Source organism: Onychomys torridus, chromosome 3, assembly GCF_903995425.1.
Source record: "Onychomys torridus chromosome 3, mOncTor1.1, whole genome shotgun sequence".
NCBI classification, from domain to species: domain Eukaryota; kingdom Metazoa; phylum Chordata; class Mammalia; order Rodentia; family Cricetidae; genus Onychomys; species Onychomys torridus.
In genome coordinates, this window is record NC_050445.1 from 135,423,937 (window position 1) to 135,449,517 (window position 25,581).

Consider the following 25,581-nt stretch of genomic DNA (forward strand, 5'->3'; position numbering starts at 1 on the left):
AATGATCTTGGCTGCACCCCATAAGTAGATGGTAAGACACATCTAAATTGCTGAAGACACAACACACTCTGTTTTCAGGACAGAGAAGTCCTTCTGGAACTGACCTGAAAGCTTCCTGTTGGCTAGCTTTCACAGCCCCCCCCCCACACGCAGGGGGCAAGGGGAGGAGTAGTGTCTATTAGGGCAATAGTAACGTGACTCTTTAAGACTCTTATGGGAGTAATCGTAAGATTCTGGTTGAATTTGAGACCTGGTTCTATAAACACAACCAAAAGCTCAGTTAGGGAGGTCAGAGCGTCTAGGGGATCTTTTAACTTTTTTTTTCTTCTTCTAAATGCTCATGTTCTGAAACTGCCTTCTAAATATTTATTTATACCCATGGATGGCTGCTGCTCTCAATCTTGGTGGGGGAAGCTTCTTTTAGCAGTGGACAGCAGTTAATGCAGAGACTCATAGATGGTAAAAGAGCTGAGAATACTTGGCTGTTGAGTGGTCAGTCCTATGTGAGACATTTGTGCACACCCCACATCCTCCTACACAACCCCAGATCCCCACCCACCCCTGCCAAAGCTCAGGAGCTATCGTGGAGAGGGAGTAGAAAGAATAAACGAGCCAGAGGACTGGAAATACTGTCTTCTGCACACGGCGTGACTGTTGACTCATGAACTCACAGCAGCGGTGGTCACCTGCACAATATTAGGAAGCCAGCATTCTAGCTAGCATTGGGGGGGGAGGAGCTCACAAGGCCCCACCCCTAGCTGAGAAGCTATTGGCAGGTGATGGCTACGGAAGGGGGTGAGGTTAGAGTCGATTTTCTCTGGGAGTGTGTGGCCTCTGGTAGGTTGCCCACGCTCCAGTGAATTGCCCCACACCCATGGGCATGTGAACAGCACTAATTGGACTCAGTGAGTCATTTTTAAAAACAGAGGACATGAACATGGGACGGGCAGGGTGGGCAGGGGAAAGGAAGTGAAGAGTGGAGTGGGTGTGGTCAAGTTACGTTGTATACATGTATCAAATTGTCAAGGAATATTTTTTGTTTTGTTTTGTTTTTCGAGACAGGGTTTCTCTGTAGCTTTGGAGCCTGTCCTGGACTAGCTCTGTAGACCAGGTTGGCCTCGAACTCACAGAGATCCACCTGCCTCTGCCTCCTGAGTGCTGGGATTACAGGCGTGCGCCACCACCGCCCGGCAGGAATAATATTTAAAGCAAAAAATAAAATAATATTTTAAGTTTTATTGGCATAGCCACTACGGAAGAGTCTCTGTATAGGTGCACTGTGTGAACATGACCACTCCTTGTGGGTCAGGTGCCACTGGTGCAGTTCACGCCCAGGCAGCAGGAGGCTGGCACCAGACTAGCTGATGGTCCCGTCAAGCGGGTGGATAGTGAAGAAGGGCCGAAGGGCTCAATGGGGACAAGGAGACTCTTCCATGAGCATGTTTGTGCCAGGCACTTTACTACAGACTGGACAGTGATGGACTCAGTCCTTAGACTGACCCTGTAAACTGGGCGCAGTTAGTACTGTTTTATAGATAAGGGGCTGAGATCTAATTTCTGATTAAAAGACTTACTGCTAATCCAACCAGCTGGCGGTTAGAGTGTGCTGCTCCTGGGGTGACAGCTGAATCCCTTAGCCTCTTGCGGAAGCACATTCCTGTATTGGGAACCTCTCCCTGCCTACCAACTGCTACTCTGCCAACTGCTCTATTGAGGAGCTACCCCATGGGCTGTGTCTTTCTGGGCTTTGCCAATCACCCTCTGACTGGCCAGGCCAAAGGGAATATAAAGATAAGCCTCTTATGGGCTACAAGGTATGAGTTTTGGTATCAGGAACCTGCTCTAATAATAATCCCGGGCCCTGGTTCTATTCCTGTCTGGATCTATCCTTTCTTCAACACGCACCTGGGTTCCAGGGTTCCAAATGTCTGGATCTGGGAGAAGCCACCAGCCTGTTCACCAAGCAGATTCAACACCCTTCCTTTCTTCCCAAGCCTCCAGCCTTGGCTCTTGCGCTCTTATCTCCTGCTTCAAAGCTGAAAGCGCAGGGATCACCACCCAAGACCCCTGTTTCCTTCCAAACCCACCAACCAATTGTCACCATTTCTGTCACCTCCTGCTCTCTCCAGCGGGCTCTAGAGCACATCCTAGGCATTCTCGGGGACCCTGTCCATTGTACTACTCAGCCCCCCACCCTCCTTGAGTCCTCAGCTGCCCCTTCCACTCCCAGCCACCCTGCGCTCTGCTGTGCTCTACAGTCAGGCTCCTTGAAAGAGCTGTCTCCACTTCCCTCCTCTGATCCACTTTTAATCCTTCCCATTCAGCAATGTTGGAGCCCCACATTGTGTTTTAAAGCAAACAGATCGATGTGCTCGCTTTCCTCAAGCCGTGAGATGACGATTTTTCACTTGCCTGACATTTCAGAGCTCTGTATTTAGTCAAAGCAATTCCGTTAATGAGGCTCATTTACTTTCCAAATACTTCTAATGTTATTGTTTAAGGTCGTAGGTCATACTCTAAACTACCGTAATGTCCTTGGACTTAAAATTTCTAGATAGACAAGAATAGAAAAACCTGGACCAATTTGTGTTTAACTTACTATGCAACTTCAGGAAATGGCTGTGTAAGTCATACCGCAAGTGTGAAAACAAAACACAACTGCCTGCAACCGGTTAGCGCTAAATCCTCCGTGAGTGGCATACACAGATGTTGAGTGTGCGAATGTATGATACAAAGCTTAAAGGGAGAAACTACAGAATTTCATGGACTTGATAAATGTGGCTTAAACTTCATGGTCCGGCCATCAAAGACTAGAAAGATGTACAGGAAAATGAGAACAAATGAGCGTTACGTTACAATGCATAAAACACGGAGTGGAAAGAGACTGAGGAAACAGACTCCCCTGAGTCCCGAGTCCGGGACTAGACTAAAACGACTGAATGCAGAAATAGATCTGGACAGGGTCAGAGTAAACGAGGAGGGTACGATGGCGACGGTAGTCAGACTCCATAGCAAGTTGGCTGCGGGCAGGGCTTGGTAAAAGGCTCCAGTGCTTGCGGAGCAGAGGAGGCCCAGAGCGCACCTGGGCAGCGGCGGGGGCGGGGCCGGAGGAAGACCAGCCCCGCCCAAACCCCGCCCCTCCCGCCCCGCCCCCAGAGGAGCCGGAAGCCCGGGGAAGGAGGCCGTGAGAAGCAGACGAGCGCGAGTCCAGCGCAGGGAAAGCCCGTCGCGGGCCCCCGCCGTCCGGCAGAGCCAGCCGCGAGCGCTCCGCGACAGTGCCGGGGCCATGGGGACTCCGCGGGTCGTTCCCGGGCCCGCGCTGGGACGGCTGCTCCTGCTGCTGAGCGTGCTGGCCCCGGGCCGCGCCTCCCCGCGCCTCTTGGACTTCCCAGCTCCGGTCTGCGCGCAGGAGGTGAGACTGAAGCCGGGCGGAGCGGGGATGCTGGGGCCGTCGGGGGCGGTGGAGACGGCGGCGGTGGGAAGGGCCGTCGGGAGTGCGAAGAGCTGTCGAAGGTGCTGAGGGCCGTCGGGGATGCGAAGGGGTGGGCGGTGCAGGTTCCGGCGAGCCTGGGGAGGGACTCGGAGGAGGCCCGGGTGTGAGCGCGACGTGGAGGTGCACTGGCAGTGACTGGGAGTGGAGTCGCGGTGCGGAATGAGAGGGGAGTTCTAGGGAAACTACGCGGGCGGCGGTGTCACCGGCACCGCGAGGCGCGCGTGGCAATTCCGTCGGGGCCTCGGAATTGGGAGACACGAGAGACTGGCAGCTCTGGATGGGCAGGGACCTGGAGAAGGGACCTTGGCAAGAGCTGAACGGGTTTGGGCTGGCACCCAACTCCATGCTTCCTGGGAAGTCATCCTCCAGCTCTACCAGGCTCAGCCGCCCCAACCCGGCCTCGGGGGTCCCCATGGGTCGAGTAGTGCAGGCAAGCCCGGTGCCCAGGGGAATCAAGCAGGATGTGGCCTGGCCACCCACCGAGGGCTGACAGATACCGACCAACCCATCTCCCCACCACCATGTGTGTCCCAGAACCGAGAATCCTAGAGTTGAGTTTTAACACGCGGAATGTGCCGAGTTGGAAGCCTGCCAATTTGTGACTAGCAAGGAGGACCCCCCGCTGCGTTCGTAGGAAACTGACACACCCTTGTCGGTTGAACCTTGAGAACCCCCCTCCCACCCCCAAAGAAAAAAACAACAACAAAACTAACGGGTGCAAAACAGCCTGCCTGTTCCACAAATAAACTTTTCTTCCCTCCAAGGCTTCTCTTTCCTCCGCTGGTTTTCCCAGCCCCTTCCCCTCCACTTCCACTGCTGACCCCAGAAACTGTGTTCAGTAGCTGAGTCAGAGGATGTGAAACAAAAGGATAGTTATCTAATTTTTGTAGATTTACCAAAAGAGGGTGGGGAGAGGGTGACTATTTTACAGGAAAAAAAAATGTTTTTAAAAAATCTGAGGGCTGTTGGGAAATGTCCTAGTGATCCCCATATTGGGCAAAGCAGAGTGAGTGACATCTTCAGACAAGGCAGAAGTGTCACAACACAGAGAATTGCTGTTTGTGGCTAGTCATTTGCCAAGGGCCTTCCAGATCCAAGTAGACTGAGACTAAAGAAATAATTTCTGGGACTCCAGTGTCCAGGGTGAAGTTGTCTTGGATGTGAGAACTGTCTTGCAAGGCAGCCTGGAGCAAGTGCTTTTTTTACAACCTCACCGGTTGTACAACTTCCAGCTGGACTGTTTCTCACTGAAAAGACGTTTGGGTGGTTCTGTTCCAGAGTGGGAGCCTCAGAAACAGTTTAGTTAAAATATTCATTCCTTCTGGTGGAAGGTGCCGCAGCCAATGTCCCTAGGTGAGGCAGGGTAAAGTGTATGGCTGGAGGATATGGGTATCTGTGGAGCAGGAAAGGGAAATGGGGTGAGAACTGAGCTCAAGGGTTGTGAGATCTACAAAAGCTAGCTATGCTCTGAGCTACCATCACAATCATAAAAGTTTTGCTTTTTGTTGTTGATCTTTTGGTTTGGTTTTTATATTTTTATTATTTATTTGTTTGTTTGTTTTTGTCTTTTCGAGACAGGGTTCCTCTGTGTAGCTTTTGGAGCCTGTCCTGGAACTCACTTTGTAGACCAGGCTGGCCTCAATTCGAACTCACAGAGATTCACCTGCCTCTGTCTCCCGAGTGCTGGCATTAAAGGCATGCGCCACCACTGCCCAGTTTTGGTTTTTATTTTTAATTTAGATTTATTTTATTTTATTTTATGAGTGTTTTGCCTTCGTTTATGTATGTGCACTACATGTAGGCCTGGTGGCTGTGGAGTTCACGGGGCATTGTATGTCCTGGAACTAGAGTTATAGACTATTGAGAGCCACTGTGTGGATGCTGGGAATCTCACTCAGGCTCTCTCTACAGGACAACTGCTTTTCACTGCTGAACCATCCACCTTTCCAGCCCCCCTCCCCCAGGCTTTAATTGGAGAGGTGCTTTCTTTGGTGACCCCTTTCTTTCTTTCTCCCTGATGGCTGGTCCTTTTTAAAAGTGGCAAGAGCTAGGGGTGTGGCTCAGTGGTCTCTGGCTTCTATCTCCAGAACTGCAAAACAAACAAACAAACAAAAAACCCCACACTGTAAGCGCATGTGTACACACACACAGTTTTAATGGACACAGTGTGTGGTTTATTTCCACCATGAGAGGACTGGAGGAGACATCTCAGAGGGAGCCTGCCACTTTGTAAACATAAGAAAATGACCAGTGAAAAGTGGTTTAGCTCTCAGTGACTCCCTCCTATGACTGCTCTGTTCCTTGCTCCATGCTGCCAGCACAGCCTAGGGGCTTGGTAAACATGTGTGCATGAAAGTACAAAAGCGTAGAGGAAGAAAGAGGATAGGTTCCTCCGCTCTTCAGGCAGTAGTAAACTGAGGCCATTGCACTTGTTCTGGTGCCTGGAATTAGCACCTCAAAACGGGGTGATTGATCTCCCCAAGAAGCCATGGAGACACCATAAATAATTGTATTCCCCTGGATACTTTTTCATTGGCCTGCCTCGGCTTCTACAGGTCAGGTCCTTGCGAACTGCCATTCTTAAGGAAAGCGATAAGCAGCAACCCGGAGTTCGTCAGCATGAAGGCGCACACCGTTTACAGACAGGATGTCTGTTACCATTATCAGCTCGTTTTCCTGAGCGCCTGTGGTTTTGACTTGTGGTGGAGTAACTGTTTGGCATCGCCCTTTTGTCTTGCGGTGGCGGAAGCTTTGCTCAGCTTTACCAGCCTTCCCTAAGTTAAGAGTTGTGTTCTGCGGGTGCTCCTATGGTGGACGCTCTCCTGTAGGCAAAGCCACCGTGTGTGCCAGTGATGTGATCGGCAGGAGCAGGTCCTGCTCCTGCTGACCAGCCCTCAGCCCTGGCTGCCCACTGCCTTTGTCAGACTAACCTACGAGCAGAGGACCCTAGCATCAATTAGCAAACAGCAGACCAGTCAGGAGACCAGGCCCTCGGCAAGCCTCCGTGTCTCTTGCACTGCAGTCCTGTGTTCTCATCTCTAAGAGGAGTGGCCCTGTCTGTGAAGACCTCAGGCTGTGTGCACTGGGGTGTTCCACCAACCTGTATCAGGCTGTGGGTAATGTTTGCTCAATGCCCAGAGCTAAACAGTCTTTCACTTCTTCTTTTAATTGTCCTGCTTTGAGTACGGAGGAGAGGCCTCCATGTTGTAAACATCCCTTTCCTGGGAGACGGTGGTGTAACAGTGCTGGGGCATGGATCTAGGGCAGAGCAAGCTTACTGTAGCTCTGGAACCTGGAGCCACCTGGCTGATTTCCCTGGGCCACAGGTGTGAATGGCCTGACAGTGGAGAGATGTTCTAAAAAATGTCACGTGAACTTCGCAGAGCACACGCACGCACGCACATGCACGCACACACACAGACCTGGATGGTTCCATCAGTGGCTTTGTGTCGTCTCTTGGTGTAACCACGGATGTGGTAAACTGCTGCCAGCATCACAGTTAAAATATAGTGGCTCAAGGGTTGGGGATTTAGCTCACTGGTAGAGTGCTCGCCTAGCAAGCGCAAGGCCCTGGGTTTGATCCTCAGCTCCAATATTAAAAAAACAAATTTGCCGGGCGGTGGTGGTGCACACCTGTAATCCCAGCACTCAGGAGGCAGAGGCAGGTGGATCTTTGTGAGTTCGAGGCCAGCCTGGTCTATAAATCGAGTTCCAGCACAGCCTCCAAAGCTATAGAGAGACCCTGTCTCGAAAAACCAAAAAACAAAACAAAACAAAAAAAAAACAAATTTATTTATTATGTATACAGTGTTCTGTCTGCATGCCATAAGAGGGCACCAGATCTCATTATAGATGGCTGTGAGCCACCATGTGGTTGCTGGGAATTGAACTCAGGAGCTTTTCTGGAAGAGCAGCCAGTGCTCCTAACCTCTGAGCCATCTCTGCAGCCCATATTCTCTGATTTCTACAAGATGGCTAACAAATCTTTTCATGAAGAGGTAGCCGAGGAATGACTTTGTTTTTTTTTTTGTTTTTGTTTTTGGTTGGTTTGTTTGTTTTGTGTATCTCTGGCTGTCCTGAAACTCAATCTGTAGACCAGGCTGGCCTTGAACTCAGAGATCCAACTGCCTCTGCCTCCCAAGTGCTAGAATTAAAGGCATGAGCCATCACTGCCCAGCAACACATGGTATTTTTTCTTTCTGTTATGGTTGCATGAGTGGTCGGTTGGGGTTGGTGTCTGGGGTGATGTTCATGCTGCATATGTGCTGTTGGAATTGAACCAGGCTGTACATGTCCTAACCATTTCCTACTGAATGATTCAACCCTTAGTCCTAGGAATAGGAGTTTTGAAAGGATTAAGGAAGCAGTTGGGGGAAAATTATTGGACAGAACAAGGTTTATATTAGTAGTGTCCAAGGATGATATCAAACGCATTTTATTATTAAGAAGATTACAGGGGCCAGGGCAACAGAGAGAAACCCTGTCTCAAAAACAAACCAATAAATAAGTTAAGGGCTGTTGTGGTGGTTCAGTGGGTTCGGTGGCTCAGTGGGAGGCACTTGCCTCCAAGCCTGATGACCTGAGTTCCATCCCTGGGATCCACAGGGCAAAAGGAAAGAACCAACTCCTGAGAGTTGTCCTCTGACTTCTCCGTATGTGTGCTGACATGCATTCACACACACAATAAATACAAATGAAAAGGATAAAGTGCTTGCTTAGCAGGCAGGAAGGCCTGAGTTCAGATTTCTAGCAGCTACATAAAAAGCCGGCTGTGCAGCTGCACCTATAACCCAGTGCTAGAAAACAGAACAAGTGGGTCCTAGGGCCCACTGGCCAGCTTGGAACAATGAGTTCCAGATTCAGTGAGAGACCTTGTCTCAAAAAACCAGTTAGGTAGAGTGAGACCCTGCCTCACAACAACAGAAGAAGGTAGAAAAGTAACAGAGGAAGAGTCCTATACATCAGCCCTGGCTTCCACACATACCTGCACACATTAGTGTGAATTCTGTATTGGAACTGAATTATTAAGGGAAAAAAATGTGCTGGAGAGGTGGCTCAGAGGTTAAGAGCAATGGCTGCTCTTCCAGAGGACCAGGGTTCGGTTCCCAGCACCCATGTGGTGGCTCATGATGACTTGTAACTCCAGTTCCAAGGGATCCTCCTCCCTCTTCTGACTTCTGCAGGCTGCAGGCATGCATGTGTCACAGATATACATGCAGGCAAAACGCCCATACACATAAAAGAATTTTTTTAAAGGAAGGAAGGTTTTTTTTTTAGATTTATTTATTTATTATGTATACAGAAGAGGGCACCAGATCTCATTACAGATGGTTGTGAGCCACCATGTGGTTGCTGGGAATTGAACTCAGGACCTCTGGAAGAGCAGTCGGTGCTCTTAACCTCTGAGCCATCTCTCCAGCCCCATAAAAGAATTTTTTAATTATAAGGAAAAAAAGACCCCTATTTCCTTCTCTAAATGACATTTTCATTTGCTTATCTCATTTTAAAACCTTTTGTTTAGATTACTATCATAAACTTCCATATTTAAATCACTTTTATCAAGTAATATAGGGGTTCCTTTTAAAAATTTCCTGGGATATTTAAAACAGTAGCTCCCTACATTCCACCAGCACAAGGCAGTCACTTGTGATGGATCCATTGTTTCCTTCCACACTCCTGTTTGTAATGTGCTTCTTTTACTTACCTGCTGGTAACAGCCGAAACATCACCTCCCCCGACTGCTCCTCAGCCCATTTGCGGCGCAGCTTGGTTTTTGGCTTAGTATTGTTACAGCAAGGCAGCTTTTGTCTCTACTTGGATAAAAATTTTTCTGGTCGCTTCTCCCCACTCCCTTCCATAGATGATCGTCCATCCAACTATCACAGGCAAGACCGAGGCAGTAGCACTTGAAGTATGAAGCCGTTTCTGTGGGATGTCACACTTCCTCTTCTTGTCAGAATAGGTGCCATCTTGCCCTGGGTTTTTAGTAGCTACTGGTGGGTAATAGGGAGTTACCCCAAATGGAGTATACATGTTTGCCGTTTCTGTAAGAGTTCCCGATCTCAAGGGTTGTTTCTGTCCCTGTGTGTCCGGTTCACAGGAGTTCCACATGGGAAGAAAGGAGCTAAATCTCAGGAGATAGTTTGTCTGTCAGAGTGAGCAGAGACTGCCAGATGGGTCTTGTTCTAAACCTGCAAGGGACATTTGGCAGGCTGTGGTGTGAGCCCAGGGACAGTGAAGGACAGTTCATCACAAAAGACTGGGTCAGGTACAAGAAGTCTGAACCCCAAGGGCATGTGAACTGGTCTCCCAAACAGGAGGACGCAGATGAAATAGCAGACCCAGAATGGATCCTGGCATAACATCACGATTGTCCCTTGACCCGCTTTGTGAATGAACCCTGGGGCATCACATTGCCCGGAGTCCTGCACTCTGCTCCCTCCAGGGAGGCAGGTGTTGGTGCCCATCCTACACACGGTGCATCATTCTGCATCCATTATGCAGCTCTTCCTTCGGCTTCATGGCTGACTCTGGCCACAGGACAGCTTGGGCCAATCTGGGTAGTTCAAAGACCCAGCAGTGGCAGAGCCTGAATTCCAGGGCTTCCCCTCGCTGCCTTGCCAGCACCGACTGTGAAGTACCAGATACCAGCTCTGTCACACACTGTCAAGGAGGTGGCTCTCTGAGCACTGTTGCTAGCCGAGCTACACATGATGCTCTTAGGGTTCCGTGAGCTGCATGCTGACTAGGTCAGAGCACTGTGGTGTTGACTAAATTAATGCCCAGTCTGAGAACCCCCGCCCAGTGTTTAAAGTGTTTGTGAAGTGAAGGGTCACCCTACTACCTCCCACATCCATGCCCTGCCCTGGGTCTTTACTCCTCTGGTTAGTTTAATTCCCAACAACACTGTGAACTTGGTGTTAGGATATTCTGATTTAATGTTGACGAAGTTGAGCTTTGAGTAAGGCATATATGTTGAGTGTGCGAGATCTCTTGAGTTCAAGGCCAGCCTGGTCTACAAAGCAAGTTCTAAGACAGCCAGGGCTACATAAAGAAACCCTGTCTTGAAAAAATAAACAAGCAAAAAATGTAAATTTGACCCTTTACCTTTTACCTCTTAGGAGAATTGGAAGCCTCAGAATTTAAGGACCTTCTTGCCAGACACCCCTCTGTTTTGTTTATTTGGCTTTATTTTGTTTTTGTTGTTGAAATTCCCAGCTTACAACAGTTGCTCAAAAAAGCCTCCAATTCTAGCCCTGCTTGGTGGCCTTTACTTCTAGCACTCAAGGAACCAGAGGCAAGCTGATCTCTGTGAGTTCCAGGTCATCTAGGTCTACATAACCCTGGGCCAGCCAAGGCTACATAATAAGACCCTGTCTTAGAAGCCAAAAAATAAAAAATAAAAAAGCCTCCAATTCTGTTTCCTGTCTGCCTACCACATACCCTCTCCTTGACTAGACAGAGGGGGAATGCTCCTAGGGGACTTTCAGTTACCTGAGGGCAGAGCAGCTCCCAAAAGTGAGATGTGAGGAGGCAAAAGGGTTGTGGGAACTGTGCCCATGGGGTCTGAGGGGAGGGGGCAGGGCCCTGTGAGCCTGCTTCTCCTCATCTGTAATCACCACTTGCTTTCTTCCCACAGGAGCTGAGCTGCAGAGTCAAGAATAGTAAGTCCTCTTTTTTGTTCCACTTTTTCTGCTCTGTTAATGAAGTGAGGGCCTCCTGCTGACTTCCGCAGGAGCCTCCTGTGTGCCCTGGATGGGGGTCACCATCTGTGGGGGCATCTTGGATATAGGCACCAGTGCTTCTGGTGGCAAACCTTCATTCATTATGCAAAAGCCGGGGCGTGCCCAGCTGCCACCTGGGTTTTGGATGTTGCCTGGGGTGGTACCCTAGTCCGTCTTACTTTGTATCCGATCTATTCAGTTTGTCCTGGGCATCCATGGTGCTGGCTTGCTTTTTTCTCTTTTAATTTGTTTACTTGTTTGTTTATTTATAGTCTATGAGAAGTATTTCCTATGCTGGATATAAAACCCAGGACCTCAGACACAGTAGACAAATACTCACCGCTGAGTCACAATCCTCGGCCCCTAGTTGTTTTTTTAATGATGAGGCATATACTTCAAGTGTCGGTGCTAACTAGGGCCATGACAGATAAAAACAAAGGAGCTCTCATTCCCCCCCCCCCTCCTGTGCCCCATTTCCAATGACGGCTTCTTTCCCACGTCTTTTTTTTTTGTTGTTTTTGTTTTTGTTTTTGTTTTTGTTTTTGTTTTTCAAGACAGAGTTTGTTTTTCAAGACAGAGTTTCTCTGTGTTAGAACTCTGGCCCAAATGTTCTTTAGACTCGGAGCTTTGTGGGCATCCCAGACCAGCATTAGAAAAGAGCAGGCTGGGCAGAGAACTGGCCAAGGTCACAGCTGGAAGGTTGAGTGTTGTGGAATATTATTTTAAGATGTGTTACATTTGATTATCCTGTGAAACATTTGTTTAATGATGCAGAGCTGTGTTGCAATCTTTTATGCTGCATTTGTTTAACTCTGAAGCTGTGTTATTGTGCCTGTCTAAACACCTGATGGTCTAATAAGGAACTGGCCAATAGCAAGGCAGGAGGAAGGATAGGAGGGGCTGTCAGGCAGAGAGAATAAATACAAGGAGAGGAGGACACCAGGGACCAACCACCCAGCCTCCCAGCCACCCAGCCTCCCAGCCACCCAGCCTCCCAGCCTCCCAGCCACCCAGCCTCCCAGCCACCCAGCCTCCCAACCACCCAGCCACCCAGCCTCCCAACCACCCAGCCTCCCAACCACCCAGCCACCCAGCCTCCCAACCACCCAGCCTCCCAACCACCCAGCCACCCAGCCTCCCAACCACCCAGCCTCCCAACCTCCCAGCCACCCAGCCTTCCCCAACCCCCAGCCACCCAAACCTTCCAGCCCTCCCAGCCCACCCAGCCACCCAGCCTCCCAGCCACCCAGCCTCCCAGCCACCCCAGCCTCCCACCACCCAGCGCCACCCAGCCACCCAGCCCTCCCAGCCACCCAGCCACCCAGCCTCCCAACCACCCAACCTCCCAGCCACCCAGCCACCCAGCCACCCAGCCTCCCAACCACCCAACCACCCAGCCACCCAGCCACCCAGCCACCCAGCCACCCAACCTTCCAGCCTCCCAACCACCCAGCCACCCAACCTTCCAGCCTCCCCAGCCACCCAGCCACCCAGCCTCCCAACCACCCAGCCACCCCACCCCCCAAGCACCCAAGCCACCCAGCACCCAGGCCACCCAGCCAGCCCAGGCCACCCCCAGCCACCCAACCACCCAGCCACCCAACCACCCAGCCACCCAGCCAGCCATGGAGCAAGAGTGAAAGTAAAATATACAGAAGTAAAAGAAAGGAAAAAGCCCAGAGGCAGAAGGTAGATGGGATAAGTTAAGAAAAGCTGACTAGAAATAAGCCAAGCTAAGGTCGGGCATTTTATAATTAAGAATAAGCCTCAGTGTGTGTTTTATTTGGGAGCTGGTTGGCAGCCCTCCCTGCCAAAAGAACAAAAGAATAAAAACAGCAACAATTGAGAACATTTGTAGAGTGTGAACCATGGTGGAACTTGTAGCAACTCTCAGGACCCTCCAAGAGGATCTCAGGGTCTTGGCTGTAAGCCTCTGATAACCGATCTTCTGGCTAGGTTCCTGCCTGGATGACAGCTGGATCCACCCTCGAAACCTGACGCCGTCTTCCCCAAAACACATCCACGTCCAGCTGAACTTTTCGTTTACCCGGCACGGAGACCTAGTCCCTGTGTTGCACATTGAGTGGACGTTGCAGACAGATGGTGAGTGGCCAGTCAGCCAGGGCCTGGGTGTGCTCTTCGGAAGAGAGCACAGCTGACTCATGTTGGTTCTGGAAAGCTCCACCATTAACACAGCTCTTCCAGTGTTAGATGTGTGCCCACAGAGTATCTTCTATTCACACCGTCTTTATGGAAGGCCTTCCCTTGCATCAACTTTTTTATTATATGAAAAGGATTATAAATATCTGCTAGAAAAGAAATGGTAGCAGTTTGCCACCTGCTTTTTCTCTTGGCCTAGGAGCCAGCGCTTTCTAAAACACACTCCAAACCTCTCTAGGGGGAAGAATTTCTAAACAGAGCAAGCCAGGTCTGGACGGGGACAGCAGCAGGCGCTCTCTGTAGATCCTTAGCCGTCTGGGAGTCTCTGGAAGGATGACGTAGCTGCCTTTGACACTGTGTCCTGCTGCCAGGGCTCTGGCCACATAGTTGCAAAGTCTTTGCTACTTCCTAGTATAGAGTGTCCCTTGTCCTTGTCCAGCTAGAAGGTACTTTCTGCAAGTGGGGAAGTGGAGAGTTAGGTAAGAGGGCGATGGGAAGTGCTACACCCTGGGCGGGGTGTGGTTGGTCTGGTCTGTGAGCCCCTCTCCTCCCTGGCCTGCAGCCAGCATCCTGTTCCTTGAGGGCGCAGAGCTGTCCATCCTGCAGCTGAACACCAACGAACGGCTGTGTGTTGAATTTGAGTTTCTGTCCAAGCTTCAGCATCATTATAGGCGGGTAAGAAGCAGCTCGACTGAGCTGTGTCCCGAGTGTCTCCAAAGGTACACCTAATTGAAAGAATGAGTTCAAGAAGGCTGCCTGCTGTGAGCCAGAGTGAGGGATGGGTCCTGGCACACCCACCCTTGCTTGTTAGTATGCCTCCCACTTGACCTAGCTGCCTTTTTTTACTTCATAGTGCTGGGGGTGGAAGCCAGGCACTCTGTAAGCCTGGTTCGTCATTTGTTTGTGTGGTGTGTGTCCGTGTGTCCTAACCCCATCATTCTTCAGCATGCGAATGGCATGGCTGTCTACTGATTGATATTTTTAAACAGGTAGAAAGGACAATGGTTATGGCTCTTAATTTTGGATTCTGTGATTATCCTTGTGTTTGTTTTTTGGCTGATTGTGGGGAGGTGTGAGATTGGGACTTTGGATACAAGTGGGTGAGGGTGTCATGTGACCCATCCGATTCCCCTCTTTTTCCTGTGTCCTCAGTGGCGGTTTTCCTTCAGCCACTTTGTGGTAGATCCTGGCCAGGAGTATGAGGTGACAGTTCACCACCTGCCCAAGCCCATCCCTGATGGAGACCCAAACCACAAGTCCAAGATCATCTTTGTGCCTGGTAAGAGTGCCCTTCCAAGCGCCCACTTGGTCCTGGGCTCTGGGGGGCTCAGACAGCAGAATCCAGCCTGCTCCACAGTGGCTGCAGATCAGGGCCTAGAGAGCCTCCAGCTGAGAACAAAGCCTTATGTCTTGAAGGCAGTCTGTCCTCTGTTGTCACAACATGTGTCGAGAGGTCCCAGGGATGTGTTGGCAACCAGAGCCCCTCCCTCTGTGCAGAGAAGTACTTCCATCCCAGAAAATGTCAGATCCTGGAGGGGGTGGAGGTGAGGTGGCCTGTGCACTCAGCCTGGGCTCGGCCTCTCTCTCTTTCTCACTCCCCCACATCCCACTTGCATTTGTCTGGCACCATCTACATAGCCTACTCTCTTGCCCACCAATTCATGCTATCTGTGGTCACCACCAACCACGTTTGAACCACATTTCTTCTGTGTTATTTTCTATCTCAGCCTTCCCCAGAACCTTGGCCATCACTGACATCATTTCTCATTGTACCTAGTCGGTAGTCAGGAAGTTACGTCTTTTGTTTGTTTGTGTTTGTTATTGATGACTGTGGCAAGAGAACTCAGGGCCTTGCACACACTGAGCAAACACTTTACCACTTAGCCACACCTGAGCCCAAGAAATGCCTGTTAAAGCTGGCGACACCTCCTCATGCTGAAGCGCACACTCACATGCGTGCGTGTGCATCTGCTCACCTGCCTCCTTTTCACAGATCCCCTTACTCTCACGTGGTGCCAAATGTTGTCAATTCGCTCTTACTGGTCTCGTCTGTAGGATCAATCTGCAGAAAGCAGGGATTTCCACCGTCTGTGCAGTGCCCAGGACCACGTCACACACGGGAGGCTCAATGCGTACTTGCCAAACGACTTCTTCCTCCCTCCCCGCCCTGGGGACTTGTTACAAACACTGATTCCCAGGTGCTCAGTGGCAAGGTGCCGGTCTGGGTTTGATCCTCAGTTCTGTGGGCAAAAACAGAGAAAAGAAAAAAGGAACTCTTGGCCCCTACCCAGGGGTCCTGAGTAAGAACCTAGTGATAGTGTGTGGAGAATCAGCGAGGCTGCAGTGTTCCCGAGTGTAACAGGCAGAAAGATGTGTACGGGAGAAAACTGGAGTAATCCAGGGACTTCTGGCCACGTGAAGTAGGCTCTGAGCTCAGGGGGAGTATGCTTGAGTCAGGCAGGCTCCCTAAGATAGGAGCCAGGCTGCTCCAGTTTGATCTCTGGCCAGGGGCAGCTCTCTGGGCCTGGAGCAGGGAGTGAGGGAGTGTCCTTGAAAAGGCTCCCGAGGCACAGCAATTTTGGCCTCCATGTCAAAAATCTGCAAGAACAGGATGGGCACAGTGGTTCACTACTACTTGGAAGGCAGAGGCAGGTGGAACTTTGTGAATTCGAGGTCAGCCTGGTCTATAGTGAGTTTTAGGACAGCTGAGGCTATGTAGAATGACCCTGTCTCAGAAGAACAAAACAAAACCCCCAACTCTTCAAGAACAAGCTCCCTAAAGGCAGAAACTCACTGATTCCTCTTTTATTGGGTTTGGCAGACTGTGAGGACCCCCGGATGAAGATGACCACACCATGTGTGAGCTCAGGTAACTGGTTGGCCTAGGAGACCTTGACCTGGGCACGTTAACATGTACAATACACTGCCCATGGACACACCTACCCCTCCTCATTCCCAACCCACCCTGCGCCCATGGCAGGCAGCCTCTGGGATCCCAACATCACTGTGGAGACCTTGGACACCCAGCAGCTACGAGTGAGCTTCCTCCTATGGAACGAATCCACCCCCTACCAGATCCTGCTGGATAGTTTTCCACACTCCGGGAACCAAGGCTGCTTTGATGACGTCCAACAAATACTTGCGGTACATATTTCTCACCCCCAGACAGAGAAGAAAATACCTCTCAAACCCTGGCACTTCCTCCCTGCTGGGCCTAGCTAAGCCTGTTGCCAGAGCCCAGCACCGTACTCAAGTGCACTGGCTGTTGCTGTGCCCTCTCAGGAGGCAGAGGTCTTGCTGTCTTCACAGTTTGTTGAGAATAGTTTATGAACATAGGGAAAATGGCTGAGTAAGCGTTAGGCTGTGAATCTAAATGCAGAAGTTCAAGTTCTCTCTTTTTTTTTTTTAGCTGAGGATCTAACCCAGGGTCTTGCGCTTGCTAGGCGAGTGCTCTACCACTGAGCTAAATCCCCAACCTCAAGTTCTTTTTACCAAGTCTTGTGGTGAAGTTCGTATTGGATAACGATAGAAAGAAGTAGAAAAAAAAGTCTTCGCCAAGGCTCCTCTGTCTTCTCCCAGGCAGGAGAAGTAGGTTGAAGCCAGTGGTAAGGTATTTTAGTTGTTAACTAAAACGTCATTTCATCCCATCAGTCTGGTGGGGATTTGGCTTCATAACATCAATTGATTTGCATTCAATAGATGTAAGGTAAAGGCTTGCAATCCTTAAATATCAGAAGTTAAACTTAAAAGTTTGCTTAGGCTTTTGAAGGCCTTGGACTAACTGTCCTAAACTTAGTTAAGGGAACTAATTATGGGGTGTATTGGGAGGGTTAAATGGCAGACTAATTAGAGTGGCCAGTTTTGTTACTTTCTGTTTTCCTGATAGCTAACGATTTTGAGGATCCCCTCATGACTGAATCCTCAGTTGGCAAAGTACTGAAGATACTGCCCAGCCCACCACACCACCCACATTTTCCATATCCCATCCAGGACATGTTCTCCGTAACCCCAGGCCTCTTGCCTGGTCCCTGTATTTATTCTACTCTCTCTCAAAAATTATTTGGACATTTAAAAAGAAATGAGATTAAGACAGAAGGGAAATAGTTAAAATAAGGCCCGGTAAGAACAGACAGCGTGCTCTGTACTCTACACTTGCCACATATACATAGATTGGTGCCCCAAGCCCCAGCAGCTAGAGCAAAGAGGGAAATTTCCATTACTAAATGTACTTAGAAGTTCACCACAGGCTAGTCACCCTGCAGAAATAATAGTTTTTCTGGACCAGAAATCAGAAAAGCATCTCCCTCTGATGTCTGTAAGTGGGGCACTGGTCCACAAAGGGTCACTCTCCCAGCAGCTGTTTTTGTGGGTGTATAACCCCAAGGTCTTACCCAGCTTCCCTCTCTCCCCAGCCCAGACAAGAAGAATTCCACCAGCGAGTCAATGTCACGTTCACTCTACCCAACTCTAACTGGTGCTGCCACCACCGCCTGCAGGTGAGTGGGTGGGGCGCTAAGAGAGCATGTACAGGTGGCCTTCCTCCATTCAGAGGGGTGCCGAGGCAGAGAGGGCAGCTCCAGCCACTACTGGCTAGGAGCCTCTGGCTGCCTTTCTCCTCCTGGTCCTCCAGCCCGATGAATGGGAGACCTGGCCTAACAGCCACATTGAAAAGGAAGGAGTATAGGCCCGTTGAGATGGAGTCTTACCACAGTTCCCAGGCTGGCCTTGAGGAGACTACCTCGGCTTCCTGAGCAGCTAGGATGTAGGCCAGCCAGTCTGTTACTCACAGATTACCTCCTCGGTGTGAGGGTTTGGGTAGGCATATTCTTCACCCTCTGCTCCCCCAGGTCCAGCCTTTCTTCAGCAGCTGCCTGAATGACTGCTTGAGACACGCTGTGACTGTGCACTGCCCAGAAATCCCACAGGCCCCAGGTAGGAGAGAGACAGTTGGCATTGGTATATATGGGGCAAGCACGGATGAGGGCTGGCTTCATGGATAGGAATTCTGACTGTGGGGGGAGGGAGATTTAGCTCAGAGCTGCTGGTAGCCAAGGTGGAGTGCAGAATGACACCCCTGGGTAGGACTCCTTGCTGCCTTTCACCAGCTCTGCATCTGAAGGGGCTTAACCCTTCTTATCAACTCAGCTTCCTGAAAAACAAGGTAGTTATTCTCACAAAGTAAGAACTGTATACCGTGGGAGTGCTTTAACATGCCAAGTTCATATATGAGAAAACTGAGGCACAGATATTAATTTGCCCACGTTCACACACCAGAGACACAGCCCCAGGTTCGTACTTGAGCTTGTAGGGGTTGGCAGCCACCTGTGCAGATCAAATGGGGGCAGATGTGGCACTGTGGTGGAATGAGTCCTGGCCCCCTTGGGAAGAATGGTATCATTACCGCTTCGGCTGAGGGGCTCCATGGAGAAGGCTATGCCAAGTGTAGCTATGCCTGACTACAGGGTTAAGGCCATTTGTGGTTTCTCTGAGAGGTTAAGACATCAGTAGGCACCTGTGATAGGCTAAGGCCATGGGTGGGCGTCTGTGATGGGTTAAGGCCATCAGTGGGCACCTGTGATGGGTTAAGGCCATGGGTGGGCACCTGTGATAGGCTAAGGCCATCAGTGGGCGTCTGTGATGGGCTTGGGTGACTGTTAATCATTAAAAGTAACCTGTCCCTATTTCCTTTTGTTCTATTACAGCTTCCCTTGCAGGTAAGTCCTTCTTACAGTCAAGGTCATTCCCAAGGGACCACCTGAGGTCCCAGCTGATCCCTGAGCCAATCCAGGAAGACAGGCTGCACCCACAGCCAGCCAAAGGGTGAAATCGTTAGTGTAGCTTGGTACAAGACAGAGCCTGGGCTGGGGTGTGGGGCCCTCCCCAGGCTCACACTATTCTTTGTCACAGACTCTATTCCCCTGTGGGTATATGGCTTCATCACAATCATCGCCATTCTGCTGGTGGGCTCTGTCATCCTGCTGACGGTCTGCATGACCTGGAGACTTTCTGGTAAGGAGTGGGCTGGGGCTGACCCTGTTCTTGCCTTCCCATGTGTCTTTGCTTCTTGTCCCAGTCTCATAATCTAGACCTCTGTCGTGCTGTGCTCAAGGGGCTAGCCTTCACTCCGCCCTTCAGTGCCAAATTAAGCAGAGACATGGCTATTATGTGACCTGGTGTTCTCAGCTGTCAGGAACCTAGAGCCAGGCATCAGTCTGACCTGGAATCAAAGACCAGCTCCATGTGAGACGACCTGAGTCTCAGGCTTTCTTTGACAAAATGGCAGTTCTAATGATATGCACATCATGAGGCTGTGGTAAGGATTAAAGGAAACAACAAACGAGAACTCTTTCCTCAGAACTTGGCTCATGGTGTTTACTCAGTGCTGTTCACCACAGTGGTATTTTTGTTGTTAAAATTAGTGTTTCTAAAATCAACAAGTTGGGGGCTAGAGAGATGGCTCAGAGGTTAAGAGCACCGACTGCTCTTCCAGAGGTCCCGAGTTCAATTCCCAGCAACCACACAGTGGCTCACAACCATCTGTAACGAGATCTGGCACCCTCTTCTGTATACATAATAAATAAATAAATAAATCTTTAAAATAAATCAAATCAAATCAACAAGTTGGAAAGAGCTAACGTGGAATGTCCCTGCATCAGCCACACTCACTCAGACAGAGCAGGCTGAACAGCCTCATCCTCAGGTCCCCAGCCTTGTGCCTCTGAGCTCAGAGACAATCCTGAGGGACATTAGGGTGTGACAGAGAAGACTCAGGCTCTTGACCATGAACTCACAAGGGTAGACTTTGCTCACCACCAGCTTTGTAGTCACAGGAGTTACTTAAGCTTAGATTCTTTTTCCTTTTCTGTAAAATAGGATGCCTCCCAGAGCCTAGAGTAACTGTTCATTCCCGAGTACCCTTCCTTCTACTGGCCAAGTTTTAATTGGGAGCACGTGGGATGGATGACAGGTTAGAAGGCTAAGCTGTTCCTGTACTGTGACAATGTGTCTTCAGTCATCTGGGAAGCTGCTTCTACACTTGCTGATATTCATGCAGATTACGGTTCATCCTGAATTGTGGGGTCCACAAGGTTCTGGGGACAGTCACGTGACATCTCACGTTACTGCTGAACCGTGCCCCAGCTACTGTTAATGTTCCCCACTGTGTGTCCCAGTGTCCCCACCACAGGGAATCGAACAGGAGAAACCTCGCTCATAGTCATTAGACTGTCTTTTGACAGTTCTGGGCAAAGGCCAAAAGAATGAGGGTTGAAATTAAGATTTTAAATCTCTCCTTCAGGAGCCCAGATGTGATTTAGAGGTAGAGCACTTGCATAACATGCATGGGGCCCTGGGTTCCCTCCCTGGACCAGGAAGAAATCATCCTGGTCACGTGTCCAAGGGGAACAATTACCTAAGAATATAGTTCCCCTTCCTCACCTCAAGAACACTGGGAGGAAATGTCGCAAGGGCCATGGGGGCTGCTTCTGGCAGGCAGTGTTGTGAGATGTCTGCTTCCTGCGTGGACTGCCCTTCCCTCCAGTGGAGTCTGCTCAGAGGCCTGGGAAGCAGAATCCTAGGTGGGCCAGGGAGCACCCCCCAGCTCAGGTCTGTGGCTCCCCGCTTGGTGAATGCCACAGGTAATCCAGACCACAGCTGACTGAAGGGCCCAGCACTTCCCACACCATCTCTAGACTGTTCCTCCACAGACCCATTCCTCAAGGACAAAAGGGAGTGCCAGCAGCAATTGTAGCTCCCCATTCTTACAGCTTCCTGGAGCGGCTAACTCGGGGCTCCCACTTACACGGCTACGTGACTCAGTCTCTGCGGAGGCCCAGTGTCTTGTGGTCACCAGCGAGGGGCTGCTCCCTTGTCGCTTTGTCACTCAGCCTCACTTCCCTCTGATACCTGGGAGCGGGTCCGTTTCTCTTTCGGAGGAATAAGCCACTCAGTAGCTGTCTTCTTTTCCCTGCAGGGTCTGATCACGAGAAACGTGGCGGCGATGCCAAATGCGATGGTTAGTAGCACTTGCTCTGCGTGGTGCCCTGCCTTTCTCTCTGAGCCTGGCTCTGGGTTCTTGGGCTAGATGGAATGGGCGCGTCTCTGGTCAGACTTTCAGAAGACTCTGCCCTTACTTAGGACACGTATCCACCTCATGCAGAGAGGGCTTTGGGGGTACCCCAAACACAGGGCCCAGGATTCCTTTCCCTAATTGCTTAGACAAAGGGGGGAAGGTGAACATTTTGTGGGAGCACTCTTCCCTGAGAGGGTATTTCTCTTCCCCAGGCAGATCCTTGTACCTTTTAGCCCCTTGTCTTGATTTAGGAGGTCTGGAGGTCTCACTATGCAGCCTTGGCTGGCCTCAAACTCACAGAGATCCTCCTGCCTCTGCCTCCTAAGTGCTGGGATTAAAAGGGTGCACCACCACATCCAGCTTTTTACCCTTTTTTCATTTAAAATGATTGAAGTATCAGCCAACAACCAGATGGAGCTGTATGGGGAAAGCAGCAGGGATGAAGCGGGGGAGGTTGGTTCTTTTCATGCCCCTCACTGATTTCTCGAACATCACAACAAGGCAGTATAGCAGCATCTGGCCGTTCACTGAAGATAGAAAGCCAAACTCTGCCTTTGGTACAGGTAGCTTGTAGGCTGGCTCTAGAGCAGTGGTTCTCAACTTTCCTAATGCTGTGGCCCTTTAATACAGCTCCTCATGTTGTGGTGACCCCCAACCATAAAATTACTTTTGTTGCTACTTCATAGCTGTATTTTTGCTGTTGTTAAAAATCGTGATATAAATATCTGATATGCAATCCCTGTGAAAGGGTCATTCGACCCCCAAAGGGTTGAGAACCACTGCTCTGGAGGGTCCTGCCCAGGCCCAGCATGTGAGATCAGCACGTGTTCTCTCGTCCCTCACAGGCATCTCCCCTTTGCCCGACCTGACTCCCCCGCCCCTGAAGCCCAGGAAAGTCTGGATTGTCTACTCAGCCGACCACCCCCTCTATGTGGACGTAGTCTTAAAGTTCGCCCAGTTCCTGATCACTGTCTGCGGCACTGAAGTAGTCCTGGACCTCCTGGAAGAGAAGATTATTTCAGAGGTGGGGGTCATGACCTGGGTAGGCCGACAGAAACAGGAAATGGTGGAGAGCAACTCCAAAATCATCATCCTGTGCTCCCGAGGCACCCAGGCCAAGTGGAAGGCCATCTTGGGTTGGACTGAGCCTGCTGTCCAGCTACGGTGTGACCACCGGAAGCCTGCTGGGGACCTTTTTACAGCAGCCATGAACATGATCCTGCCAGACTTCAAGAGGCCAGCCTGCTTTGGCACCTACATTGTCTGCTACTTCAGCGGCATCAGTAGCGAGAGTGATGTCCCCGACCTCTTCAACATCACCTCCAGGTACCCACTCATGGACAAGTTTGAGGAGGTTTACTTCCGGATCCAGGACCTGGAGATGTTTGAACCTGGCCGGATGCACCATGTCCAAGAGCTCACCGGGGAGAATTACCTGAAGAGCCCTAGTGGCTGTCAGCTCAAGGAGGCTGTGGTTAGATTCCAGGAGTGGCAAACCAAGAGTCCCGATTGGTTCGAGCGGGAGAACCTCTGCTTAGCAGGTGATCACGATCTCCCATCCCAGGATGAGGAAGTGTTTGAAGACCCACTACTGCCACCAGAGGGGAGAATTGTCAAACAGCAGCCCCTGGTGCGGGAGCCTCCTGAGGGCTGCCTGGTGGTAAATGTCTGTGCCAGTGAGGGGGAGAGCGGAATGGCCAAGCAGCTGCTGCCCCAGGGGGAGCTAGGGGCTCAGACCCTCCAAACGGTGGTGCTGCTCGCAGAACAAGTGCCTGCAGCCGGGGCGGTGGAACCTGTCCCTCTTCCAGAGGGCAGTGGAGCTGCTACCCAGCTGACCCTGGCAGGGGACAGTGAGGCCTGCCCGCTGCTGGGGGCCCAGAGGAACAGCCTCCTCTGCCTGCCCGTGGACTCAGATGACTTGCCTCTGTGTAGCACTCCCATGATGTCACCTGACCACCTCCACAGCGAGGCAAGAGAGCAGTTAGAAAGCCTGATGCTGTCAGTACTGCAGCAGAGTCTTAGCGGACAGGCGCAGGAGAGCTGGGCGAGGCCCATGGTGGTCCTCAAGGACCCCAGCACCCCCTCCGAGGAGGAGCAGCGGCAGTCAGTGCAGTCGGACCAGGGCTACATCTCCAGAAGCTCCCCTCAACCCCCCGACTGGCTCGCAGAGGAGGAGGAGGAGGAACTAGAGCTGGGTGAGTCAGCTGAGCCTCTGTCTCCTGAGGTCCTGCAGAACCTGAGGAGCCTCCAACGGCAACTTTTCTTCTGGGAACTTGAGAAGAACCCCGGCTGGGACAGCTTGGAGCCAAGGAGACCGGCCACAGAAGAGCAGGCTCCCTCCTAGGGCCTCCTGATCCTGTGCTGAAGAGGATGTGTGTTGTACTGATGTGTATATGGGGGGGGGGGGAGCACCTGCCTTTGAAATGTGGGTCCCTAAGTCTGACATAGTGGTGTCAGCACGTGGGGCCTGAGACTTGATGATCTCCTGAACTCAGGGGTTCAGGGCCAGTGTGGACAACATAGCAAGCCCTCAGAAAAACAAGTGTAGACATTTGGATTCCGATCCCTAGACAGCCGCCCTTTACTTTATGTGCACACCTGGTCATCATCACACAAGGATCCACAGCCTGCTTCCAGGGGCTCATGCCAAGTGGGTCACTCATTCCTGGAGCATCCGTTCTGTACCTTTGGGATTAAAAAACAAGTTCCATGGCATAGCTTGGCCACCAAGAAGCTTAAAAACCAATAAGGATGAAAATTAGCCAGGACAATAATCTGAGGCATGAGGCTGAAGAGAGGGCTGCTGCCCCGGGCTACAGAAAGAACCCAAGAGCCTGAGCGGTCTGGTCTGGACAGAGGAACTGCTTTCCTGTGCGGTGCTGGGGATGGGGGAACAGCCTGTGGATTGAGTATTAGGAAGGAGCTAGAGCTCAGGGTGGAGAGAGCTTTGTGGGGCTAGGGTGGGAGCAGCTGGGTACTTGTTCATAAGTGGATCTGTTGCTCTGGGGTGTGGGGGGAACTGCATGCCAAATATACCCAGAAGTCTCCTCGGATCAGTTTGTAGGAAATCAGGATAGAAATAGGAGGTGCCAAACTTAAGAAGCAGGAAGAGGTGTGTGAAATCCTGAGCTCAGGTGCTGACAGCCGGTCTGTGGGAGGGCTGTGGCAGGTGATTCTTCATGGACTGAAGCCACCTGATCCCAGCAGCTTGGGGCCCAAGACCCTCAGTTCTACCTCAGGGAATAGTAATAGAGTAGAGTAAGATTTGGGGTGGTGTAATGGGAAGGCATGGCAGTGGAGAACATAGCTGGCCTGTGAGATCAGAGGAAAGTGTGTCACTGTATACCTAAGGTGTGAGGAGAGTTGTTTACCGTAGCTCCAGGGTGCCCTCTTGAAGCAGATAGCAGGCTTGAGTCCTAGAGAATACACAGGTGTGCATGCCCTGGGCCCCATGCTGTTCACTACCAATTCTAAAGGGTTGGGGGAGAAAAGGACCATGAAATGCTATGGAAAAGCAAAACCAGTGTTCGCGTGTGTGCTTGTGTGTGTACAATAATGAAGACTTAATAAAGTTGTTATGTTGGTAAGAATTTGTAGTTGTTATTGAATCACCTCTTACCGTAGGTCAAGAAGTTGCTTCTTTTAGAGGTCCTACAGATAAATCTTGCCTAGCGTTAGCAGGCCCTTGAGGTTCCAAGTCTCAGACAGCATGTAGCCCATATCTAGCCCTGCAGCAGCTAAGGGCCAGGAGAGAGAAAGAAAGGCCCCCCTACTCATCAGCCTTTTCCAGCTCTGGTTCTTCTCAGAAATTCTGGCAGTGAGCATCCTCGGCCCATCAAGGGGTTCTCCCAGCAGCACATCAGCCCCACAGCAGCACAGACCTGCCCCCCAACAGTGTCCCCTCTAGCTTCAGTGCTCCCAACCCAGTGCTCGCATCCCTCAGCTTCCAGTTCTGCCCATTATACTGTACCAATAAATTGGTTCTTCTGCCCCATTATTTTCCCCTAACATCTTTATTGAGACGTTCACACATCGTGTGGTTCACAATTGACCCTATATTGAGCGGCTTGGTACATTCAGCGTTCAGCGACCATCAGTGTAATCACCTTTAGAACACTTCCGTTACCTCAGAA

The 25,581-nt window shown here is 50.8% G+C and overlaps 1 protein-coding gene across 1 annotated transcript; it reads left to right on the forward strand.

The window, feature by feature from the left end:
• Window positions 1-3,168: 3,168 nt before the first annotated feature.
• Il17ra (interleukin 17 receptor A) lies at window positions 3,169-25,025 on the forward strand. The gene is made up of 13 exons (XM_036182392.1): window positions 3,169-3,412; window positions 11,133-11,157; window positions 13,174-13,320; window positions 13,940-14,052; window positions 14,530-14,656; window positions 16,199-16,246; window positions 16,358-16,521; window positions 17,790-17,873; window positions 18,225-18,309; window positions 19,080-19,091; window positions 19,285-19,386; window positions 21,350-21,391; window positions 22,294-25,025. Exons 1-13 carry the CDS (start codon window positions 3,287-3,289, stop codon window positions 23,790-23,792), a joined length of 2,574 nt encoding a protein of 857 aa, XP_036038285.1. The 5' UTR covers window positions 3,169-3,286; the 3' UTR covers window positions 23,793-25,025.
• Window positions 25,026-25,581: the final 556 nt, after the last annotated feature.